Below are 25212 nucleotides of genomic sequence, written 5' to 3'. Positions count from 1 at the left end.
CCCTTCTTCTCTCCTTTTCCCTTTTCTCTTCTCCCTCTTCTCCCTTCTCCGGCGTCTCTCTAGCGGCACGACGGCACGGCGGTGAGTTGCCTCCTCTCTCTCCCTCTTCCTCTCTCTCCCTCTTTTTCGTTGGCCGCCAATGTTAGAGGGTCGGTAAAAAAATATAAAGAATAATTTTGAATTAAAAAAAATCTAATTTTAATTAAAATAAAAAATATCATTTCAACTTACTTTTCTCATTTAAAATTAAAATTTAAAAAAAAATATCAAAAAAAATAAATTTAAAAAATAAAAATTATCAGAAAGAAAGCCAAGGGATTGACTCACAGAGTGTGCCAGCTAAAAATTTTGCGTGCCATTCTGCCCTTTTAGCTATGAGTCAATTCATGAGGTCGACTCAAAAATATAAACCTATTTTTCTTACAAAATACACTTCCAAAAATATTGAAATTGCCTCCAATAGATTACACATCTTTTGTTCTTGCTCTTGAGGCTTCCGAATCAGGTCTAATAAAATTATAATTTTACCCCTGAAATATAATAAATCTTTTTTCAAGTCAAAATCATTAGTAATCCCCTCAAATACTTTGTAATCATCAAAATCAATTCAAAGAGTAACATTCGATATATTATTATTTACGTTATAATTTTTATAGTCCTTTTAGCATAACTTTTTCTCTCCTAATGTTCTGAGACACATTCGAGTATGTGTATCCATATGCACAAAGCATAATATCCGATCACTTGAAATTAAATAATATAAAATAGAATCAATATTTAATATTATTAAATAGAATAAAAATGTCAAACGTACAAAAAATAGTATAATAAAAATATAAAAAATACTAAATACAAATATAACAAAGACTAAGTCCCACAAGGACATCGCGGTGCCCGTGGTTGCTTGGACCTTCTCAGGAAGGTCTTCGCCGGCTGCTCCTGCTGTGATGGCTCCTCCCCATATCAGTGGAGGAGATCTGCTGATCATGCTGCTCAGGAATAACTGATGCTGTCGGATCATCTACGGACTGAGAGATTCATTCAACTCTCTCATCTGGATACACGGATGGACCTGAAAAGAAAGTATCATACTCATGTGGCCAATTGATACCCGGTGATGTCATCTGGGGGATCTAGGAAGAAGAAGGCGCTGTCATCTATGGATCAAAAGGCGGTGGCATCTGTGCAGCATCGAATGATGACATCTGCGGAATATGTGGTGATGACATATGTGAAACATATGGTGACGGCGTATAACTCATATCTGGTGCTGGAGCTGCTCCATACTAAGGCGCACAGCTATATGGATCAACACCAATCGCCACCAATATTCCGGAACTTGTTCTCTCTATCTCCGCAGTATCCGAATCCATTCGTCCTCATCAGTCGTAGATAAAGCACGATGAGCGTCCAACACGAGATCCGACATAGAATCAGTCTACAAAATAAAAATAAAACAGTCAGTATAGTGTAAAATATAAAACAAAAATATAACACAAATAACATAAAGTAATTTTCGTAATCTTACCAAAAGACGCACAGTAGAACTCTCGCCCTCGTATCCAGAAACTGCATACTGAGACTGTCCAATGACTCGCACCGTAATGCTAAAAAACCAAGCCATATAGTCATCGGTATATGAACGGCCTCTCAAAATAGGATCACCATGAACAATGTGATCTCGATGTGCATCTCAAATATCGATGTACTCTGCATGTCTGATACGCCACTCAATACGAGCTCTCCCTCGTCGATCAATATGATGAAGTCCTTGGCTGGTATCAAACTGCTCTGGGATGCCCTGAGTTTGACCAAACTGCCGCAGGACACGATCGGGAAGATGCCACTCTACCACATCAAAATAAATAAGTGGCACCCTAGCAGTCCATATGTCGTGTCCAACTGTACACATCTGCGGCAGTATAGCCAATATCTCATCTATATATGGCTCCCACAAAAATTGATATAGTTAAAATAAAAAAATTTAGTAAGTTAAAATTTTAATAGATTATGAATACTGTAAAATGATATTTGTAAAAAATTCAAAATTTACCCGTCTAGATGTATCAACTAATGTATCCAACTGGTACCTATAAACCCATGCCACTCTCATCGATACGTGATGAACGTTGAATGCAACGTTCCATCTATTTCACAATGTATTAATATTAAATAAATTTAAAATAATAAATTTAAAATAAAAAAAATAATATTTCGATACCTATATCCCAATGATCCGTCTAGTCTGAATGGAATATCAGGATCCTGCTGCTCTGATGGCATCTCGAGCAACTATCGTCGTAATGGACTGATAGTCGGCATACGCTCCCATACCCAAATCTGCAAATTTTAAAAATTAAATAGATGATATACCCAATGTAAAATATAATTAAATATTAAAAATAAAAAATTTTAATTCACATACCTGTAATAATACAAGATAACCACCAATCTCGCTCTGATCAGCATAAGAACCCCGACACATAGCTCTGTATAGGCAAGCTAGTACTGTACTACCCCAACTGAGTCGACGAGCGAAGTCTAAATCCTCTAATAATGGCAAAAATATCAACTTCATCTTATTCGATGAAGTATCAGGTAACAGGACACCACCTAACAACCGCAGCACCTGACCCCTAACATACTGCTGCACCATCTCCTCTGATGCATCATCCGCAATATGAAAATATCGATAACGATCATCCAAACACTCAATCTTGAGTCGGAATGATCGAAAAAATGTGCGTCGGGCTCAAACCCTAGCAATCGCAAGCACAAAGCCTGCCACTCCAGAATGGTAAGCGTGGGATCAACTCTGGTAACTGGATCTCCATCAATTGGTAGTCTAGTAAGGATGCTGACATCCTGTAAAGTGATGGTCGCCTCACCAAATGGAAGATGAAATGTGTGTGTCTCTGGACGCCATCTCTCAAGCAAAGCAGTAATAAGACCAACGTCCATCTGTATACGACCAATCCGATATACTCCATAAAATCCCAGATATCGTAAATAATCTAACACTCTATGTGAGATGTCTTCTGTCCTCCAGAAATCAGCATCGGATCGTCGTAGACGAAGGTGTCTGGGCTCCTGCAATAAAATATAATAATTAGATAACGTACATGACTTTCAAAATAAAAATTTAAATAGTAAATAGAATTGTAATGCTTACGCCGCCATCCAAAATAGTCTGTGATCGATGGTGCTCCTGCAATGTAAGAATACTGCTGTCTCGATGACCGGGATACCGCGGATCGTAAGCCATAATACGCTGTCTCAAACAATATTATCACAGATGTATTAAAAAATAAGATAATATATTTTAAAAGATAATATATTAAAAAAAAAGAGGGAGAGGAGGGGGCCGGGGCCCACCGCCGGGGATCTGTGGCCGGCGGCCAAGGAAAAGAGAGAGAGAGAGGAAGAGAGAGAGAGAGGAAGAGGGAGAGGAGGGGGCCGGGGCCCGCCGCCAGGATGCGGGGCCCGCCGTCGGGGCGCGCAGCCCACCGTCGGGGTTCTGTGGCCGACGGCCAAGGAAAAGGGAGAGAGACAGGAAGAGAGAGAGAGGAAGAGGGAGAGGAGGGAGCCGGGGCCCACCGTCGGGATGCGGAGCCTGCCGCCGGGGGTCTGTGGCCGGCAGCCAAGGAAAGGGAGAGAGAGAGGAAGAGAGAGAGGAAGAAGGAGAGGAGGGGGCCGGGGCTCACCGTCGGGACGCGGGGCCCACCGCCGGGGCCCACCGTCGGGACACGGGGCCCACCGCCGGGGATCTGTGGCCGGCGGCCAAGGAAAAGGGAGAGAGAGAGGAAGAGAGAGAGAGGAAGAGGGACAGGAGGGGGCCGGGGTCCGCTGCCGGGACGCGGGGCCTGCCGTCGGGGCGTGCGGCCCGCCGCCGGCCGTCTGTGGCCGGCGGCCAAGGAAAAGGGAGAGAGAGAAAAAGAGAAAGAGAAAGAGGAAGAGGGAGAGGATGGGGCCGGGGCCCGCCATCGGGACACGGGGCCCGCCGTCGGGGCGCGCGGCCCACCGCCGGCCGTCTGTGGCCGGCGGCCAAGGAAAAGGGAGAGAGAGAGGAAGAGAGAGAGGAAGAGGGAGAGAAGGGGGTCGGGGCCCGCCGTCGGGGCGCGCGGCCCGCCGTCGGGGTGCGCGGCCCGCCGTCGGGGCGCGCGGCCCGCCGTCGGCCGTCTGTGGCCGGCGGCCAAGGAAAAGGGAGAGAGAGAGGAAGAGAGAGAGAGAGGAAAAGGGAGAGGACGGGCCGAGGCCCACCGTCGGGATGCGAGGCCCACCGTCGAGGCGTGCGGCCTGCCGTCGGCTGTCTATGGCCGGCGGCCAAGGAAAAGGGAGAGAGACAGGAAGAGAGAGAGAGAGAGGAAGAGGGAGAGGAGGGAGCCACGGCCCACCGCCGGGGCGCACGGCCCGCCGCCGGCCGTCTGTGGCCGGTGGCCAAGGAAAAGGGAGAGAGAGAGGAAGAGAGAGAGAGGAAGAGGGAAAAGAGGGGGTCGGGGCCCGTCGTCGGGGCACGGGGCCCGCCGTCGGGGTGTGGGGCCCGCCACCGGGGCGCGCGGCCCACCGCCGGCACGCGACCCACCGCCGGCCAAAGAAAAATGGGAACAGAGAGAGAGGGGAAGAGGGAGAGAGAGAGAGGAAGAGGAGAGAGAGATGGCAGCTCACCACCGTCGAGAGCTCACCGTCGTGCCGTCGTGCCACCGAAGAGATGCCGGAGAAGAGGGAGAAGGGAGAAGGGAGAAGGGAGAAGAGGGAGAAGGAGAGAAGAAAGCGGGGGGAAGGGAGAAACGTCATTCTCCTTGGCGTTTTCTCCTTTTTTTTCAGTTTTTTTATTTTTTTTTAATTTTTTTAATTATTTTTTTGAGATTTTTTAATAAATAAATTTAATTAAATAATGAGGATAGTAATTTGAATGATAATTTTTAATTTAAATTTAAATTAATTTTTTTTTTAATTTATAATTATAATTTCTATTTTATTATCATTTTTTCTCTTTTATTTATTTTTTTATGATATTTTTTTAATTTATTTTAAAATTTTTATCATTTGAAATTATAATTTTAGTTTTCTTTCATTTTTATCTTGTTGGCATTCTATTACGTATTCTTTTCCTTTATTTAAAATATTTTTTAAATAATTATATTTAAATTAATTTAGTTATTTAAAATGATATTTTTTGTTTCAATTATAATTATAATTTTTATTTTTTAAAATTGAAAATTATAAATTTTGTTTTTCAATTAGAATTATAATTTTTATTTTTTTCAATTCTATTTTTTTCCTTTTTTTCTTTTTTAGGGTTTTTTTTTACAATATTTTTTCTTTTCTTGAGATAATTTTTTTAAAAAATAATTTGAAATGGATAACGTAATTTGAAATGATATTTTTTATTTGAATTAAAGTTAAAATTCTTTTTTTTTTTAAAGTTCAATTTACAAATTTTTTTTCCATAGTTTTCCTCATTTTTTCACTTTTTTATGCATTTATTTTTTTATCAAAATTCAATTCAAATTAAAAAAAATTTAATTCAAATTTATAATTATATAATTTTTTTATTTTTTACATTTCTTTCTATTTTTATGAAATTTTTTTAGGCTATTTTTTTATTTTTTTGAATATTTTTTAAATAAATTAATTTGAATTTGAGAAAGTAATTTGAAATGATATTTTTATTTCAATTAATTTTAAAATTTTTATTTCTTTTAAATTTCAAATTATAATTCTTATTTTTTTCGATTTTTTTAAAATTTTGATTTTTTAATGGCACTTTTTATTTTTTTAATTTTTTTTTAATTTTTTTGGGAAGAATTTGAAATGATGTTTTTCAATTAAATTTAAAATTTTTATTTCTTTCACATTTCTTTCTCTTTTTTTCTTTTTCTATGATATTTTTAATTTTTAATTTTTTAAGAATTTTTTAGACATTTTTTAAAAAAAAATAATTCAAAAAAAATCATCTAAAATTATTTTTTTATTTGAATTATAAATTCAAATTTTTATATTTAAAATTTTAATCAAAATTAAAATTTTAATTTATTTATTAATTTAAAATTTTAAAAATTATTTTTTTCCATTCTTTTTCGATTTTTTTCTTTCTTTTTGGTGGGAAAAATAGAAAACACCATTTTGAATGGTATTTTTAAAAACGTCATTCAAAATGACATTTTTAAAATCACTATTTAAAATGGTATTTTTAAAAATACCATTTTAAATAGCATTTTTTTTTCGGACAATGCCATCATGGAAAAAAAGGGGTGACGTGGCAAGGAGAAAATGCCATTCAAAATCGTATTTTCTCCTTTTGCATTACTTTGATAAAAAAGTTAGATTTTGAATTATTTATGTAAATAATTTTTTTTTTATATTATTTAGGAAAAGAGCTCTAAATTGAACTACTATCCCTATCCCTTTATCCAAGTTCTGCAGCAAAACTGGACCATAAAGAAACAACATGGCAGTTCGCAAACATTAAAAATAAAGATTTGGATCACTGCACTCATTTGCAGTAACTCAATACTAAGGAGACAGACGAGTTGAAAAGTCAAAACTGAATAAAGAAGAATGATCAGAATGGAGCACAGCTACAGTAGTTAATATAACATTTTATCTCAGGCTCCTTAGTAAAATTGTGGATAAAATATGACATTTTATCTATGTCATGCCTCCGACCCGAAATATGGATCAGGATACCCATGAAAAACTCTCTCTATAAACACACAAGACATCTCATCACGATATCAATATATCACAGCAGAATAGAATTCAAATAATTTATGTTCAATTTTATTTCAAATAACTAAATCAAATGTTTACAAAATAAAATTCTATGATCTTGAATCAAATCTCAAATTATCCTAATCTAAAACAAAATGTCAAAGTCTTTCTCTAATTTGCTCTCCCATATCGAATCTTCGAATCAAGCTAGATCTCTAAATCTGTAAAAACAGTAAAATAGAATAATATGCTAGACAGTCTAATAAGCAATGATTACTTTGGCTAGATAATTCATGTGATCATATGAGTTATAATTATCAAAACATAATTTTTCAATAATCAATGCATAAACATAATCAAATTCATTTTCGAAATATGAATTCGATAGTATCAGTATCTTTCAAACTTTCATATACATAATCATATATCTAATTTCAAAATTGATCATATTCAAAATCCGATTCAAAACAATTTTCACTTAACTCATTAGCCTTTAACCATGACCACACTTATACCCTATGGCTGATTCAAAAAACTATACTTATACCCTATGGTCGGATCAAAATACTACACTTATATCCTATGGTGGAGTCGAAATACCATACTTATACCCTATGATCGGACTGAAATACCACACTTATATCTTATGGTCGAACCGAAAACAAAATCATGAGCTCAAAATATCAATGCATAACCCCCAGTTGGCAAGATTTAGAAACATAGCCAGACTGAGAGTTCAAAATCGATTTATATCAAAATTTTTTTCACATATTCATAATCAAATCAAAATATACACTTATAATTTCAAATCAGTAAACAGTTACGACAGTTCTACATTAATTTTCAATCAAAACATATTTTCATGAGATCAATAAATCACATATAAATTAATTAATAAGTTTAATTTATATTTAAAATAATATTATATAAATGAAAGATTTATAGAAGTTGGATCATTACTTATCTCACACATACTTTAACGAATCCACACAATTTCAGAAATTTTTCTTTCAAAAGCTAAATCTAAAATCATATTTTTATCAGACTTTAATCATTATTTTCAGAATAAAAATTTTAAATCCTCACAGGGCTAGATGGCTATGTGGTAGCACCCGACTTTCAGTCAGTCTAATCTAGGACATCAAATCGATTCATTACAAATCAAGGGTCAACAAAGAATATTACAATGCAATCGATGATGAAATCTTATGATGCTCAGTGCGATAAAGATGAAAATCGATAAGCCATCCGATAATCAATGATTAAGATTCCTTCATTAGGATCTATCAAGACTAGAGGGTCTTTCTAAGGTCCAAAAAATTCTAGAAGAGATGCATCTTTAAAGAGAGAAATTTTTAAAGAGAGAAAATGATATTTTTCTAGGACGAGAAAGTAGAGAGAGAAATTGAAGAGAGAAACTCGAACTTTCTAGAGAGAAATAGTAGAAGTCTAGAGAGAGATGAGAGAGAATCACTCTCCTTTTTTTTCCTTTTTTTTTCTTTTCCTTCTTTCTTCTTTTTTTTCTTTCTTTTCTTTTCCTTCCTCTTTTCTTCTCCTCTTGGTTCAGTAGAATGGGGGACTGTGTTCCCCTTCATCTCCTCCTAGATTCCCATGGAAATCTCGTCCGAAACGGGCGAGAGGGGGTTCAACCCAGGGCGGCGCAACCATGACTCTCCGATCGGAGCTCGCTGGCAATGGATGGTGCTAAATGGTGCTGGGAAAGCCCAAGCACATGGACAGCTGAAATAGGGGTTTCAGAATCTAATTTTCTTCTCCAAAAATCAGTAGATAAAACTCCAAAATATCTGGCTAAATTCTAAGAAGAAATTAAAGAAAGGGTTCTTTGATAGATTACCTTACTTTTGGTGATGTTTTGGGCCACGAAATTCATCGTCACAAGGATTCCAAACTGAGAACAGAAAAAGTGAAAAAAAATAGGGAGTGGAAGAGGAGTTTTCCGACGATGAACGGTGATCGAAGCAGTGGAGGTTCGAAGGGAGGCTTGTCCTCCTTTTAAAGTGGGGGAAGAGTCCGAGTTCTCCCCGACTTCCAATTTGAGTCGGGAATCCATAAGGAACAGACTCCCGCTGGGAGTCCAGTTCTTTCCAACCAGCACGTGTTGATCTTTTTTTCTTTTTCCACTGCTTTAAAATTTTTGCAGTGGGTTCAATCTAGATTGGGGTATTACAATTTCAACCTGTTTAGCAGGGCCGTTAAATAAGTAAAGTATGTGCATTTCAATTAAGCCCAATGGGCAGTCCTTACTCTATCTCCAGATCCAGTCGTCAGAGTGGTCAGCAACAAAAGCTGTCATCCAGTCTGCTGCAGTATTAGCCTCTCGATAAACATGCTGGACTCTGACTGCAGCAGCATGATAAAGAGAGGTCTAGACATCTTAGATAAGAGAATGCCGTTCGGACTGCCTAGCATCCTCCTGAAGCCAAGTAATAATAGTGGTAGAATCACCTTCAAGGAAGATTCGCTCCGCATGAAGATGCTGTCTGGCAACATTGACCCCCGCTCAGTATAAAGCTCTGCATCGAAAATAAAAGACTCAAAGAGATGAGAGTCATTAACTGCTAAATGTCTATCATCAGACCTATGAATAACAAAATTAGTTCTGCTTCTTCCATCGAAGTACTAATTTTAATAAACTTCGGAAGAGAAAGCTCTCAAGAGATAGAAAAAATCCTATGGGCATGCCTCAGTCTCTTTAGCAAAGGAAGCCGGATCCTTCTTTCGCACGGAAGATACAACACACTGCTCGGTGGCTGCTTCCTTTCGCTGGCTCTCAAGAGTGACTTTTTATTTATTTATTGGGTGGAGGCTCTCAAGGGTGTTTACACGGAAAGGAACATGGAATGGCGCCGTCACGACAAATCATACTTTCACTTTATTCGACGTCCAACTATACAGTGGGATGGTTTTACTGCTTGATGGCTCTCACGGTTATTTAAACGGAAAGGAACATGGAATGGCGTCCCAACAAATCATACATGACTTGCAGATACCGGAGAACCAGATCCCTTTCATCTTCATGGAACTATATAGTGAGATGGGTACTCCTTGCAGTTAGATATACATCTACCGTCACTGAACTTGCCCTCCATCAACAATTATTGCTAGATCAAAAGAAGAACAAGTGCCTTCCCTGCCACTGCTTCGGTAGCTCTCTCTGCCTCTCTCTGTCCGGCCGGCAAGAGGAATAAGGAAGGTAGAAATCATGGACGAAAGCCAAATCACCAGCCCTGACAAAAATGACGCATGGATCATAAAGATTGAGAAGAAAAAATACGCCGCCAAGACATTTGGGGTGGAGCAGATGTGGAAATCACACAAAATATTCAAGGTCCCCGAAAGAATCCAGCGAGAAAGCCCCGAGCATTACCAGCCGAAGGTGGTCGCCATCAGCCCCTACCACGGGCAATTCCAAGCTGTTGTTCAAGGACGAAAACAAGTGGGCAACCGTGGTTTTCTTCATCTTCTGTTATTTATTATTCGACCTCAAAAAATGGCTACATGATATGAGTTTTGAGGGAAGAAAAGTGTCACACCTCCGATCCGAGATTGTGAATCGAGGATCGCGGCAACCGCCGTATACTTATGAAGAACTCTCTCCATAAGCATGCAAGGCATTTCATCACGATATCAATGCATCACAGCGAAATAAATTCAAATATTTATTATTCAACTCTAATTCAAGTAATTAAAATAAATATCTTACATCCAATAAAATTTTTTGCTAAAAATAAAACAATAGGTTTAGGTTCAATGAAGTTGACATTGCTAAATCTCGCCTCTAAAAGCTCTGTCCCAATATTTCTTCCCACGCTCAAAATTAATTATCTGAATCTGAAAAATAGAAAGAAAAGTAATGAGCTAGACAGCCCAGTAAGTAACAAGTATCTCTACCAGATATTTCAGATATTATATAATTTTCAAGAATAATGCTGCAAATAAACATAAAAATATATTTCATGCTGATTTAATACAAATCAAATATTTTCAAATATTCACATATAATATAATCATAAATCCGATTCGATTCAAAATACTCGTAACTCAATAGCCTTGACTATGACCAACGTTTAACCCCCATTGGCGGGGTCCATAGAATACCAGCGCACAATCCCCACTGGCAGGGTCCACAAATACCAGCGCACAACCCCCACTGGCAAGGTCCACAAACACCAGCGCACAATCCCCACTGGTAGGGTCCACTGAGTACCAACGTATAATCTCCATTGGCGGGGCCCACTGAAACATAGTTAGGCTAAGAGCATAAATTCGATCTGTATCAAAACACTTTATATCATAAATATTTCACTGAACATGTGCATAAATCGACATACCAAAATATTTCAAAAGCACTTTTCTTTCAAAACATAATTTCATAAATCATGCATAATTTCAGACAATAATTATTTATTTTCAGAATAAATATGGAATATCTCGAGAAGATGATTCATTACTTACCTTTCACGAAGCACTGAATGAACGGATCGACTAACTTCTAGGAGATTCTTCCGTGCCTATTATCCAAAATTATATTTTTACATTAATTTTAATTCAAAATTAAATTTAACAAATCCCAAAATCAAAACCTCACTTAAAATCAGACTCTTCCCTAAACTCGATCAAAATCATCAGATGAAGCCTTCCACTACGCTAATCCTAGAGGAAATAACTTTAGAGAGAGAGAATCCATCAAGAGAGAGAAATATCCTAGAGAGAGAAAATTTTAGAGAGAGAAAGTCCAATTCCAGAGAGAGAAGTCAGGGTTCAGACTGAAAGAAGAGAGAGAAACTCTCTCTCTCATCATTTTCTTTTATTTTATTTTATTTTATTATTTCTTTATTTATTTATTTATTTATTTGTTCATATATATATATATATAAATATATATATATATATATATTATTATTATTATTATTATTATTTTCTTTTCTTTTCTTTTTCTCTTTTTTTTTCTTCTTTTTCTTCTTTTTCTTTTCTTTTCTTTTCTTCTTTTTCTTCTTTTCTTTTTTTTTTCTTTTCTTTTCTTTTTTTCTTCTTCTTCTTCTTGGCTCTTCCCGCGCCGGAACAGGGGACGGTGTCCCCTCCTTTTGCCGGGCCGTTCAGGCCACGGCCGCCGCGGCGGAGGCCGACGGCAGACGGGGCCACTCCCCCGGTCACGAAGGAGCGTGGCCGGCGGTCGATTACGATCGCCGGCGCCGGAAAATTCAAGGAAAAAGAGGTCCAAAAACAGAGTCTTTTTTCCGACCGAAAATCGGCGACGCTCGTCGCCGGCAGCCGCACACAAGGCATGGGAGGAAGAGGAAGGAAGGGAGGAAAAGGAGGAAGGCTTACCTTGACCTCCGGTGACTTCGTCGGAGAGCAGTCACGGCGAAGACAAAGCGGTGTCCGTGGCTCTAATTCGAGAAAATCGGAGAGAAAGAGAGAGGGAGGAGGCCGATGTTCGGTCTCAAGGGGGAGGGGGTCTTCTTATAGGGAACTCTAGGACTCCGAGGGTTCCTAGGAGTCCTGATTTTGCCCGGTCTCGCCGGAGAAGAAGACTCCTATCGGGAGTCTTCTTCCCGATTTTTGATTCCCCTATTTTTTTTTTTTTTTTTTGGGGCTAGGTCTACTGGGATGAGCTTTGTTTGGGCTGGGTTTTTTTTTTTTTTGGGCTATAACATTCTTCACCCCTAAAAAGAAATTTCGTCCTCGAAATTTTTCATACCTGTCACCAGTGTGTTGGAAGCCTGTGCATTTTGTTGAGTAAGCGCATACATTCTTCCCTGATTTTTAGGAATCTGTCCACCACCCTTATGTTGTCCTTCATAAGTTCTTTGGCCAACTTGATTTTCAGTATTTAGCGGGCAGCTAGAAATTTTATGATCCTTTTGATCACATTTGAAGCAAACACTTGTATTTCAATAGCAATCCTTGTCTGCATGATTTTTGCCACATCTGGAGCACGGCTCACCATCAATCTGTTGAGTCTTATTGTCTACTGCTCCCTTAGCTGATCTTTTGATGTTTTTATTATTCTGCCCTTGTGTATCATTTGATTTTGCTCGCTTTCTTTGCCTTCTTTCCCTCTCCATGCGTTCTTCATTGACTTCCCTTTCAATTATCAGTGCTTTGTTTACCACATCTGCATAAGTTATCAATTCATATGGAACCACTTGTTTTCGAATCTCAGTTCTCAGTCCCATCTCAAACTTGTGAACACGTTCTTGCTCATTATCCACTAATCTCGGAGCAAATTTTGCTAACTCTGTAAATTTTGCTTCATATTCAGTCACACTCATACCCTTTTGCTTCAAATAAATAAACTCATGCTCTTTCTGGATCCTTATACTCCGAGGAAAATACTGATCATAGAATGCAATTCGAAATCTTTCCCAGGTAAGTATTTCGCCGTCTTGTTCATGCTTGAGCTGTAGTTGCTGACACCAGTTGTATGCTTCTCCTTGTAGTAAATAAGCTGCATATCGAATCTTTTCTTCATCAAGACACTCTTGGACAGCGAAAGCCTTCTCCATCTCCATTATCCAGTTATCAACTTTCAAAGGTTCAGTAGTCCCCTTGAAAGCTGGAGGGGCAAGCTTTTTAAATTCTGAAATGTTGTTCCGTTGTACTGGTTGCTCTCCATGTTGTGGTGGTGGATGCTGATGTTGTTGTGTATCTCGTTGTATCTGCTGTTGTTCAAATATTTGCTGTTGTATTTGTTGTTGCGCTTGTACCATCCTGATTAGAGTCTGCATTAACTGAGCCATATCTGGTTCCTGACGTGCTCTCGAAGCACTCCCATTAGGATCTACGACTCTCTCCTCCTGAGGGGTGCCACTGGTCAGATGGGGAGTGCTACCATCCTATGGTTGTGATGTCTCTCTTGCAATTCCTTGAGTAGTTCTTGTCATTCTACGGGGAGGCATGGTAACATCCAATAAATTTTTTTGCTAAAAATAAAACAATAGGTCTAGGTTCAATGAAGTTGACAATGCTAAATCTCGCCTCTAAAAGCTCTGTCCCGACATTTCTTCCCACGCTCGAAATTAATTATCTGAATCTGAAAAATAGAAAGAAAAGTAATGAGCTAGACAGCCCAGTAAATAACAAGTATCTCTACCAGATATTTTAGATATTATATAATTTTCAAGAATAATGCTGCAAATAAACATAAAAATATATTTCATGCTGATTTAATACAAATCAAATATTTTCAAATATTCACATATAATATAATCATAAATCCGATTCGATTCAAAACACTCGTAACTCAACAGCCTTAACTATGACCAACGTTTAACCCCCATTGGCGGGGTCCACAGAATACCAGCGCACAACCCCCACTGGCAGGGTCCACAAATACCAGCGCACAACCCCCACTGGCAGGGTCCACAAACACAGCGCACAACCCCCACTGGCAGGGTCCACTGAGTACCAACGTATAATCCCCATTGGCGGGGCCCACTGAAACATAGTTAGGCTGAGAACATAAATCCGATCTGTATCAAAATACTTTATATCATAAATATTTCACTGAACATGTGCATAAATCGACATACCAAAATATTTCAAAAGCACTTTTCTTTCAAAACATAATTTCATAAATCATGCATAATTTCAGATAATAATTATTTATTTTCAGAATAAATATGGAATATCTCGAGAAGATGATTCATTACTTACCTTTCACGAAGCACTGAATGAACAGATCGACTAACTTCTAGGAGATTCTTCCGTGCCTATTATCCAAAATTATATTTTTACATTAATTTTAATTCAAAATTAAATTTAACAAATCCCAAAATCAAAACCTCACTTAAAATCAGACTCTTCCCTAAACTCGATCAAAATCATCAGATGAAGCCTTCCACTATGCTAATCCTAGAGGAAATAACTTTAGAGAGAGAGAAATCCATCAAGAGAGAGAAATATCTTAGAGAGAGAAAATTCTAGAGAGAGAAAGTAGAGAGAGAAAGTCCAATTCCAGAGAGAGAAGTCAGGGTTCAGACTGAAAGAAGAGAGAGAAACTCTCTCTCTCTCATCATTTTCTTTTATTTTATTTTATTTTATTATTTATTTATTTATTTATTTATTTATTTATTTGTTCATATATATATATATAAATATATATATATATATATATTTTTATTATTATTATTATTATTTTCTTTTCTTTTCTTTTCTTTTCTTTTCTTTTTCTCTTTTTTTTTTCTTCTTTTTCTTCTTTTTCTTTTCTTTTCTTTTCTTCTTTTTCTTCTTTTCTTTTCTTTTTCTTTTCTTTTCTTTTTTTCTTCTTCTTCTTCTTCTTGGCTCTTCCCGCACCGGAACAGGGGACGGTGTCCCCTCCTTTTGGCGGGCCGTTCAGGCCACGGCCACCGCGGCGGAGCCGGCGGCAGACGGGGGCCACTCCCCCGGTCACGAAGGAGCGTGGCCGGCGGTCGATTACGATCGCCGGCGCTGGAAAATTCAAGGAAAAAGAGGTCCAAAAACAGAGTCTTTTTTCCGACCGAAAATCGGCGACGCTCGTCGCCGGCAGCCGCGCACAAGGCATGGGAGGAAGAGGAAGGAAGGGAGGAAAAGGAGGAAGGCTTACCTTGACCTCCGGTGACTTCGTCGGAGAGCAGTCACGGCGAAGACAAAGCGGTGTCCGCGGCTCTAATTCGAGAAAATCGGAGAGAAAGAGAGAGGGAGGAGGCCGATGTTCGGTCTCAAGGGGGAGGGGGTCTTCTTATAGGGAACTCTAGGACTCCGAGGGTTCCTAGGAGTCCTGATTTTGCCCGGTCTCGCCGGAGAAGAAGACTCCTATCGGGAGTCTTCTTCCCGATTTTTGATTCCCCTATTTTTTTTTTTTTTTTTGGGGGCTAGGTCTACTGGGATGAGCTTTGTTTGGGCTGGGTTTTTTTTTTTTTGGGCTATAACATTCTTCACCCCTAAAAAAAAATTTCGTCCTCGAAATTTTTCATACCTGTCACCAGTGTGTTGGAAGCCTGTGCATTTTGTTGAGTAAGCGCATACATTCTTCCCTGATTTTTAGGAATCTGTCCACCACCCTTATGTTGTCCTTCATAAGTTCTTTGGCCAACTTGATTTTCAGTATTTAGCGGGCAGCTAGAAATTTTATGATCCTTTTGATCACATTTGAAGCAAACACTTGTATTTCAATAGCAATCCTTGTCTGCATGATTTTTGCCACATCTGGAGCACGGCTCACCATCAATCTGTTGAGTCTTATTGTCTACTGCTCCCTTAGCTGATCTTTTGATGTTTTTATTATTCTGCCCTTGTGTATCATTTGATTTTGCTCGCTTTCTTTGCCTTCTTTCCCTCTCCATGCGTTCTTCATTGACTTCCCTTTCAATTATCAGTGCTTTGTTTACCACATCTGCATAAGTTATCAATTCATATGGAACCACTTGTTTTCGAATCTCAGTTCTCAGTCCCATCTCAAACTTGTGAACACATTCTTGCTCATTATCCACTAATCTCGGAGCAAATTTTGCTAACTCTGTAAATTTTGCTTCATATTCAGTCACACTCATACCCTTTTGCTTCAAATAAATAAACTCATGCTCTTTCTGGATCCTTATACTCCGAGGAAAATACTGATCATAGAATGCAATTCGAAATCTTTCCCAGGTAAGTATTTCGCCGTCTTGTTCATGCTTGAGCTGTAGTTGCTGACACCAGTTGTATGCTTCTCCTTGTAGTAAATAAGCTGCATATCGAATCTTTTCTTCATCAAGACACTCTTGGACAGCGAAAGCCTTCTCCATCTCCATTATCCAGTTATCAACTTTCAAAGGTTCAGTAGTCCCCTTGAAAGCTGGAGGGGCAAGCTTTTTAAATTCTGAAATGTTGTTCCGTTGTACTGGTTGCTCTCCATGTTGTGGTGGTGGATGCTGATGTTGTTGTGTATCTCGTTGTATCTGCTGTTGTTCAAATATTTGCTGTTGTATTTGTTGTTGCGCTTGTACCATCCTGATTAGAGTCTGCATTAACTGAGCCATATCTGGTTCCTGACGTGCTCTCGAAGCACTCCCATTAGGATCTACGACTCTCTCCTCCTGAGGGGTGCCACTGGTCAGATGGGGAGTGCTACCATCCTATGGTTGTGATGTCTCTCTTGCAATTCTTTGAGTAGTTCTTGTCATTCTACGGGGAGGCATGGTAACATCCAATAAATTTTTTTGCTAAAAATAAAACAATAGGTCTAGGTTCAATGAAGTTGACAATGCTAAATCTCGCCTCTAAAAGCTCTGTCCCGATATTTCTTCCCACGCTCGAAATTAATTATCTGAATCTGAAAAATAGAAAGAAAAGTAATGAGCTAGACAGCCCAGTAAGTAACAAGTATCTCTACCAGATATTTTAGATATTATATAATTTTCAAGAATAATGCTGCAAATAAACATAAAAATATATTTCATACTGATTTAATACAAATCAAATATTTTCAAATATTCACATATAATATAATCATAAATCCGATTCGATTCAAAACACTCGTAACTCAACAGCCTTAACTATGACCAACGTTTAACCCCCATTGGCGGGGTCCACAGAATACCAGCGCACAACCCCCACTGGCAGGGTCCACAAATACCAGCGCACAACCCCCACTGGCAGGGTCCACAAACACAGCGCACAACCCCCACTGGCAGGGTCCACTGAGTACCAACGTATAATCCCCATTGGCGGGGCCCACTGAAACATAGTTAGGCTGAGAACATAAATCCGATCTGTATCAAAATACTTTATATCATAAATATTTCACTGAACATGTGCATAAATCGACATACCAAAATATTTCAAAAGCACTTTTCTTTCAAAACATAATTTCATAAATCATGCATAATTTCAGATAATAATTATTTATTTTCAGAATAAATATGGAATATCTCGAGAAGATGATTCATTACTTACCTTTCACGAAGCACTGAATGAACAGATCGACTAACTTCTAGGAGATTCTTCCGTGCCTATTATCCAAAATTATATTTTTATATTAATTTTAATTCAAAATTAAATTTAACAAATCCCAAAATCAAAACCTCACTTAAAATCAGACTCTTCCCTAAACTCGATCAAAATCATCAGATGAAGCCTTCCACTATGCTAATCCTAGAGGAAATAACTTTAGAGAGAGAGAAATCCATCAAGAGAGAGAAATATCTTAGAGAGAGAAAATTCTAGAGAGAGAAAGTAGAGAGAGAAAGTCCAATTCCAGAGAGAGAAGTCAGGGTTCAGACTGAAAGAAGAGAGAGAAACTCTCTCTCTCTCATCATTTTCTTTTATTTTATTTTATTTTATTATTTATTTATTTATTTATTTATTTATTTATTTGTTCATATATATATATATAAATATATATATATATTTTATTTTTATTATTATTATTATTATTTTCTTTTCTTTTCTTTTCTTTTCTTTTTCTCTTTTTTTTTCTTCTTTTTCTTCTTTTTCTTTTCTTTTCTTTTCTTCTTTTTCTTCTTTTCTTTTCTTTTTCTTTTCTTTTCTTTTTTTCTTCTTCTTCTTCTTCTTGGCTCTTCCCGCACCGGAACAGGGGACGGTGTCCCCTCCTTTTGGCGGGCCGTTCAGGCCACGGCCACCGCGGCGGAGGCCGGCGGCAGACGGGGGCCACTCCCCCGGTCACGAAGGAGCGTGGCCGGCGGTCGATTACGATCGCCGGCGCCGGAAAATTCAAGGAAAAAGAGGTCCAAAAACAGAGTCTTTTTTCCGATCGAAAATCGGCGACGCTCGTCGCCGGCAGCCGCGCACAAGGCATGGGAGGAAGAGGAAGGAAGGGAGGAAAAGGAGGAAGGCTTACCTTGACCTCCGGTGACTTCGTCGGAGAGCAGTCACGGCGAAGACAAAGCGGTGTCCGCGGCTCTAATTCGAGAAAATCGGAGAGAAAGAGAGAGGGAGGAGGCCGATGTTCGGTCTCAAGGGGAGGGGGTCTTCTTATAGGGAACTCTAGGACTCCGAGGGTTCCTAGGAGTCCTGATTTTGCCCGGTCTCGCCGGAGAAGAAGACTCCTATCGGGAGTCTTCTTCCCCAGTTTTTGATTCCCCTGTTTTTTTTTTTTTTTTTTTTTTTGGACTAGGTTTGCTGGGCTGGGCTTTGTTTGGGCTGGGTTTTTTTTTTTTTTGGGCTATAACAAAGAGGCTCGCAGGTACTACTCAGAAGACGTGTCCATGGACAGCCAAAGCTTTTTGGAGATGTTACCGCTCGATAGCTTCTTCATTTTTTATGCTTTCTATTTGCTTGCTTACCCGTTCACCGACGAGGAATGGCCGTTAGAACAAATCATGCTCGACTTGCTGATGCTCGAGAACCAGATTCCTTTCTTCGTCTTATTGCAACTATACCATGGGATCAATGAACACGCTGACGTCGCTGGGACTTCCATTGACACTTTCGTTACTTTTGCCACCGCTACCTTTCGTCGTCGCTTTTTGTTGGGGAATCGGCATCTCTCTATCCACGAGGAAGTCTTTCATTTGTTGGACCTGTTTCGCTTGTCTCTGTATCCTGCTGAGCATCCAGAAGCACAGCAGGATCCAAACAAGGTCAGAGACATCAGTGAAATTCCAATGTAGGTGCCTAGAGCGACAGAGCTCCAGAATCGATCTGCTGTGGAGTTCAAGATGAATGCCGGGCACAGCTTCCTAGATATAAAATTCCACAACGGGGTGATGAAGATCCCGTGCTTGAAAATCAATGATGACATCAATACATTCCTCAGTAATCCCATCGCCTTTGAGCAATGTTGCCCAGAAATCGAACCTTGCGTCACATCCTATGCATTCATGGACTGCCTCATAAACACAGAAAATGATGTGAATCTGCTTGAAAGCAGTAGGATTCTGCTGATCAGGCTACCCAGGGATCCGGCCTATTTCTTCAGTAGATTGAGTCTAATGGCCGAAGTTCGTAAGTCGACATATTTGGATGACGTACTTTTTGACGCTAATAAATATTACAACAGCAAATGGAACAAGTGGAAGAGGATGTTTGCTGATTTAAAGCTCAATTATTGCGGCAGTCCATGGTTGGCCATGTCGGTGGTGGCCGCTGCTCTCCTCCTCTTTCTCGGCTTCATACAGGCCTACTATTCTGCCCTTAGCTATTATCATATGTGATGGCTTCAGTGATCTCTTGCCATAAACTGAGTGCCTCTTAAATTCTTTGATGCTTGATGATTCTTTCTTTTGTTTTGATGGATTTTGTTGTTGAAATATAAACCAGATTTTTATAATAATTAATCATGGGTAAATACAAGTTCATGAAGTTCTAAAGCCTTGTTTGTCTCTTCGCCTTTCACATTCATACATGTATGGGAGTTTAGTCATGAAAATGAGAATTGTTGAGTATAAAATATCCCCAACCGAAGTTTGTAAAAGACCGACCCTTCCAGAGCTTTTCCGACTTCCGACCTTGTGTGGCGTCTTTCTGAACTCTCTCGATCGTCCGAGCTTTCATAATGCCATCCGGGCTTCTCCGACAATGAGCTCCTCCATTCATCTACCGGACTGCTCCAAACACTTTCTGAGCTTCACTATCAGCCAATTTTCTACAGTGATCGACTATTCTCCGAATTTCTTTCAGACTTCTTCCGGCCACGAACGACTCTACTCCGAACTTCTTTCGAACTTCGTCAATGTCCGAGCTTCTCCGACAGCAGGATTTCTATAGTAACCAGATTTCATTCAAGTTTCTACGACGGTCGACCACCTTCCGAATTCCATCCGAGCTCCTACGAGAATCAGATTTCAGCCGAACTCCTATAGTGGATGGATCCCAGACGAATTTCGACAACAGAAGGGCTCCACCAGCCGGATCTCTACTCCAAACTTCTACTGCAAGCAATCTACTCTGAACTTCTACTGCAAGCGATCTATTTCGAATTTCTATTGCGGACTTCAGCCGAACTTCTTCAATAAGCAGTCCCCGTCCGAGCTTCTACGGCAGATGACTCCCGTCTGTAGCATCAGCGCTCTAGGCACCCAACAACAGTGGACTCGTCAGCAACCTCGAAAACATCCGAGCCTCTCTTAGATTGCAGAGACAGAGAGCCATTTCGCTCCTTCAGACGTCCCAGCCGAACTTCAGCCGTCAGGTCCGAACTCTCTGGCAAGTCACGACAATGGCCACTACCCTACTCCACTCTCTGTAACGGATTCTATGTGGCTCCACCGCTCTCTGACAAGTCGCGACAACGAACACCACTCCACTCTCCATAACAAACTCCATATGACCTTGAACGGTCCCCTGACGCCACTACTCTTCGTAACAAACTCCGCGTAGCCCTGAACAGCCCACTACCAGGCGGTTACAGACGTCGCTGTCAATCAGTTACACTTTCCGTCTATAAAAAGAAACCCCCGGATACGTTCTTCTCTAAGCTCTAAACTCTGTCAAAATCTCATTTGAATGCTCCATTTCTATTGAAGCAGAGTACTGACTTGAACGTCGGAAAATCTTGCCGGAGCACCTCCAACTTCGATTTAGACTTTCCTTGCAGGTCTCGATGACGGTCGCGATCATCTCAACTCCAGCTTCTCCGACGTCGACAGAATTCTACACCAACAGAAATTAAATCAAAGGTTTATTTCATGAATATAAAGTGCCTCTAGAAGTATCTTTGGAGTACTCTAAATTAATATATTATTCTTCCATACAGTAGTGAATCACCAAGTTTGTTGTTCTTTTGGTTAAATGTAGCTAGAGAAAGAGGGAGAAACGAGTATATGACAAATTTACATGAACTCATCAAAAAGTTTTATACACCAATCACAGGATTACAAGGTGACTTTATCCGATTACCCACAATAAGATCCGATCTATGAACTTTCACAGGATATTGCTCTTACACATGAAGTAGGTTAATAAATATGATGGTACATGATACGCCTACGAAGAACATCCACTGCTTTTATTTTGAGCCTGAACATCTGATATCTGTAGTCGCAGAAAATTTAAGCCCTGATTATTTCTTCAACCAGTGTCGTAAAGAGTCTTAAGGGCCCATTACTAAATTTCCTGTGCTTGCATAATGGATGTCAGATGAACGATCTATAGGTGCAGTCTTGAATGTAAAGCCTTCATCTTTGCCTTCTCTAGAGCCATAGATGATGCAACTGCTTAAATTTCCATGCAGAGTTGATAATGGGTTTCCTTGAATTAGCACATTACTACATTCTGAGCTAATAGATTGGTTTTGATGGCTCTGGATTGGCTCTCTTAATGAAGATCGATGCGGTGCAGTTGTTGCATTGCTGTGATTCCGACTGATCCCAACACCAAGGTCAAGACTGACTGTGTTGCTCCCCTCTGGTTGAGTGTACTGCTGGGAGATAACCATCGTGTCACAATTCTTCCGAAAACCACTGAAAGCTGCTGACATGCAAGTTGTTATATTGTTGGAAACATCTGCAACCATCGGCATGGATGTATCATGGTTGACAGTCTTTCCAGCAGGTACATCATGGTTATGCTTGCCTTCATATGTGGTTATCACAGCTTTTGGATCATGCGACGCCCTCTCCACATGTTTCCTGACAGGGCACCCAGCATTTGTGCACTTGTAGTAACTTCTGAAATTCACACAGGAAAATATCATATAACCCTAATAAACATTCAGGATGCTGTGATCAAGAACAGGTTAGAAATATCATTGGTCTCTGCAAAAAAACAAGCCTAAGATTTTGTATTTGCTAGCAACATGATGTAAGAACGAACAAACATGTTTTGCTCTGACACGAAATTCTGCATGTTTTAATGTCATTTGCATGTCCTCGTTAATTATATCAAAATTTTGTAATATAATATCTAAAAAAAGAGGAAATCTGGTCATGGAATGCATTCATGAATGCACAACTTGTCCATATACAGGTTAGCCACAAGCGTAATCTAAGTCATCCAATTTGGTATTGGAAGAAGTATGTTTTAATATTAGTTTCAAAAAAGCACTCTCTCTCTCTCTCTCTCTCTCTCACACACACACAAGTAGCACGTATAAATTTTGATAATTGCCAGCCCTATGAACCATATGACATGAATTGCATGCAAGGCCATCCAGTCCATATGCAGGCTGGTTAGCCAAATGGTCCACCACTTTTGGGCTAAGCTGCATCCAATAGATGGAGAACAGGTCAGGCACAGATAAGGGAGAAAGGAAAGGCAGCCATCCATCCGATTTCTCAAAATTGCTATCTTACATATTTACAGGATAAACCCATCGTGCATCCAAACAGAAAGCGGAGTTATCATGGGACTCAGAAGGACAAATTGAACAACTGTCCCTATCACTTGGATACAAGTTCTGCAGCCAAACTGGACCTTAGAGAAACAACAGGGCCATTCAGAACATTAAAAATACAGAGTACAATCGCTGCACCCATTTGAGGTAACTCAATACCAGGGAGATGCATGAGTTTAAACAGAATAAAAAAGAATGGTCGAGATGGAGAAAAAGCTACAGTAGTGAATGTAACATTTTGTCTGTCTCCTTAGTAAAATTGTGGATATTCAGTTGTGTAATGAACTTCATCACATATAGAAACAGAATGCAGGTCTGTTCTGTTACATCTAATAAGAACAACAATATTACCTAACAAGAAACCAATTATCCAGATCACCATGTCATATGAGGCTTCAAAAATATCTCATGGCGCTAAAAACTAAGCTTCTAGCATTAACATTGCAAACAAGTAAAGAAGAAAAATCCCACCAAGAAAATTAGTCCATTATAAATATTGAAAGAAACAAGGATCAATCTTATACACCCCCTAATTCGTATAATCAATCTCATGTAGTACCAAAAATAGACATTAGTTTTATATACATATACATGCATGCATGCATGCATAAATACATTCTACATATCATATCATTAAGCTTCGAATTATCACTGGAAATATAATTTAAAAATATATATATAAGAACAAGGGCAAAAAGTTCGCACTATTGTGCACAGAACAAGCAAAACAACTCAAATGCAATTTGTAGTACTAGTACAAGGTGTCCTGTCCAGCTCTTATTTTCACTTACATTTATAATGCATCATATAGTCAACGGACTGTAATATGGATGAATTCCATCTTTCAGAGCATTTTGTCAACAAAACAGGATCCAGAATTTGAGTGAGATTTTTAGAATGCACATCTATGACCCTCAAGGTGACCAAAGTAGCCAACACATTCAATCTGATCATTAAACATTAGGCTGCCAGCAAATTAGGCATAAAATGAAGCTGGAGTGCATGGCCATGGAAGTGCAACTATGGTGGTGGAAGGATCAAAGAGGTGACAGCGGAAGTGGAGGCAAAGAAGTGGGACATGGTAGCTGAAGGGAAAATTATTAAGGGGACATGGGAACCAGTTGCAGGTGGAGGTTGGCACCAATAATGACGTGGTAAAAGCACAGGCAAGGAGAAGCATGCAGTGAGAACACCAACACCAGGGTTGAGCTAGAGCAATTTGGGCATGTGGATTTCAGGTTGAGACCTAGGAGTGAATACAGGGTGACCAAAGGGAGAGGAGGGGCATACCAACACTCATGGTCAAGTTGTGGCCCCCCTCCAGCTATTGCCATAACCCAAGCTCAGCTCTCTTGACAAAAGAGCAAACTATTGAATAAGTGCTTGATATGGCTAGCCATCTTTTATGTTACTGCGAGTTTATAGGGCCTTAAAGGAGACAAGTGGCACATGTAATAACACCAAATTTTAAGTATGTATCTGAAAACAAATCTCATACACTTCTATATCCGTTCAGGATTCCATATCTGACCCAATAGCAAATTGTATACTGTTTACAAGATCCAGGTAAAACATTCCACTAAGATTCGGATAGCATTACCGGTTAACTGAGCACTAGACTAATATCCTAACCTATATCAAATGCTTACAGCTTAATCATGTCTCATATTTTGTTTCTGTTTTGTGAAGCTGCATTATGCAAGCTCAAAACTCTGAAACCTTCTAGTTTCTATAGGAGCAACCATCTCTGAGCTTCCTGTTTAAATTTTCTCAGAACATGCAATAGACCTCATATATACTTGCAGAAGTTTGTGTACACACTAACTTCATAAAAGTATAACTAGGTAATGAAGAAAGAAAATGTTTAGATGAAAAGACATCTGAAATCTTTAAAGCTTGTATTTACCTTGGATTTGGATTCCCTTTCACTACTTTCTGCCCATACTTCCGCCAGCGATAACCATCATCCAATATATCAACCTCACTCAACGTTTGTACAACAACACGTGGTTCACGGTTAGGTTTACCAATTGGAGAAGCATCAACAATAGTGGCATCCATTTTCCTGTTTACAGATATTAGAAAAGTAAAATATAATAGCAATATTACATTGTCTCTCACATGTAATTTCTGAATTGAAGTGTAACCCAGAGAACCTGCGCTTTGACTCTGGATCATCACCATGAGTAAGCTCATCACCAGTATTGCTAGATCGTCCACCTCCAATTTCTACATCATCA

At 39.4% G+C, this 25212-nt stretch overlaps 3 protein-coding genes across 3 annotated transcripts; 2 read left to right on the top strand and 1 right to left on the bottom strand.

The window, feature by feature from the left end:
* The first annotated feature begins 9937 nt into the window (after positions 1 to 9937).
* Positions 9938 to 19310, top strand: LOC140854114 (uncharacterized). The gene is made up of 2 exons (XM_073249546.1): positions 9938 to 10184; positions 18874 to 19310. The coding sequence occupies exons 1-2, from the start codon at positions 9938 to 9940 to the stop codon at positions 19308 to 19310; spliced, it is 684 nt and encodes a 227-aa protein (XP_073105647.1).
* Positions 19311 to 19406: 96 nt separating this feature from the next.
* Positions 19407 to 19853, top strand: LOC140854113 (UPF0481 protein At3g47200-like). The gene has a single exon (XM_073249545.1). It carries the CDS (start codon positions 19407 to 19409, stop codon positions 19851 to 19853), a length of 447 nt encoding a protein of 148 aa, XP_073105646.1.
* Positions 19854 to 21460: 1607 nt separating this feature from the next.
* Positions 21461 to 25212, bottom strand: LOC105034934 (WRKY transcription factor SUSIBA2; the record flags this gene model as incomplete). Its single annotated transcript, XM_073249362.1, is given in 3 exon segments — positions 21461 to 22307; positions 24879 to 25037; positions 25129 to 25212. Coding segments are annotated over 3 exon segments (820 nt in total), but the record flags the coding sequence as incomplete, so codon positions are not given.

The sequence above is a fragment of the Elaeis guineensis genome, chromosome 15 (assembly GCF_000442705.2).
Source record: "Elaeis guineensis isolate ETL-2024a chromosome 15, EG11, whole genome shotgun sequence".
Taxonomy (NCBI): domain Eukaryota; kingdom Viridiplantae; phylum Streptophyta; class Magnoliopsida; order Arecales; family Arecaceae; genus Elaeis; species Elaeis guineensis.
The sequence above is the reverse complement of the archived record's forward strand: the minus strand, read 5'-3'. Positions and strand labels throughout refer to the sequence as shown.

Bases quoted from the DNA above. Each gene is read 5' to 3' on its own strand.
- LOC140854114 (XM_073249546.1), top strand. From the start codon at position 9,938: ATGGACGAAAGCCAAATCACCAGCCCTGACAAAAATGACGCATGGATC. The intron at 10,185-18,873 runs GTTTTCTTCATC...GCTATAACAAAG, and splicing joins AAAACAAGTGGGCAACCGTG to AGGCTCGCAGGTACTACTCA.
- LOC140854113 (XM_073249545.1), top strand. From the start codon at position 19,407: ATGAAGATCCCGTGCTTGAAAATCAATGATGACATCAATACATTCCTC.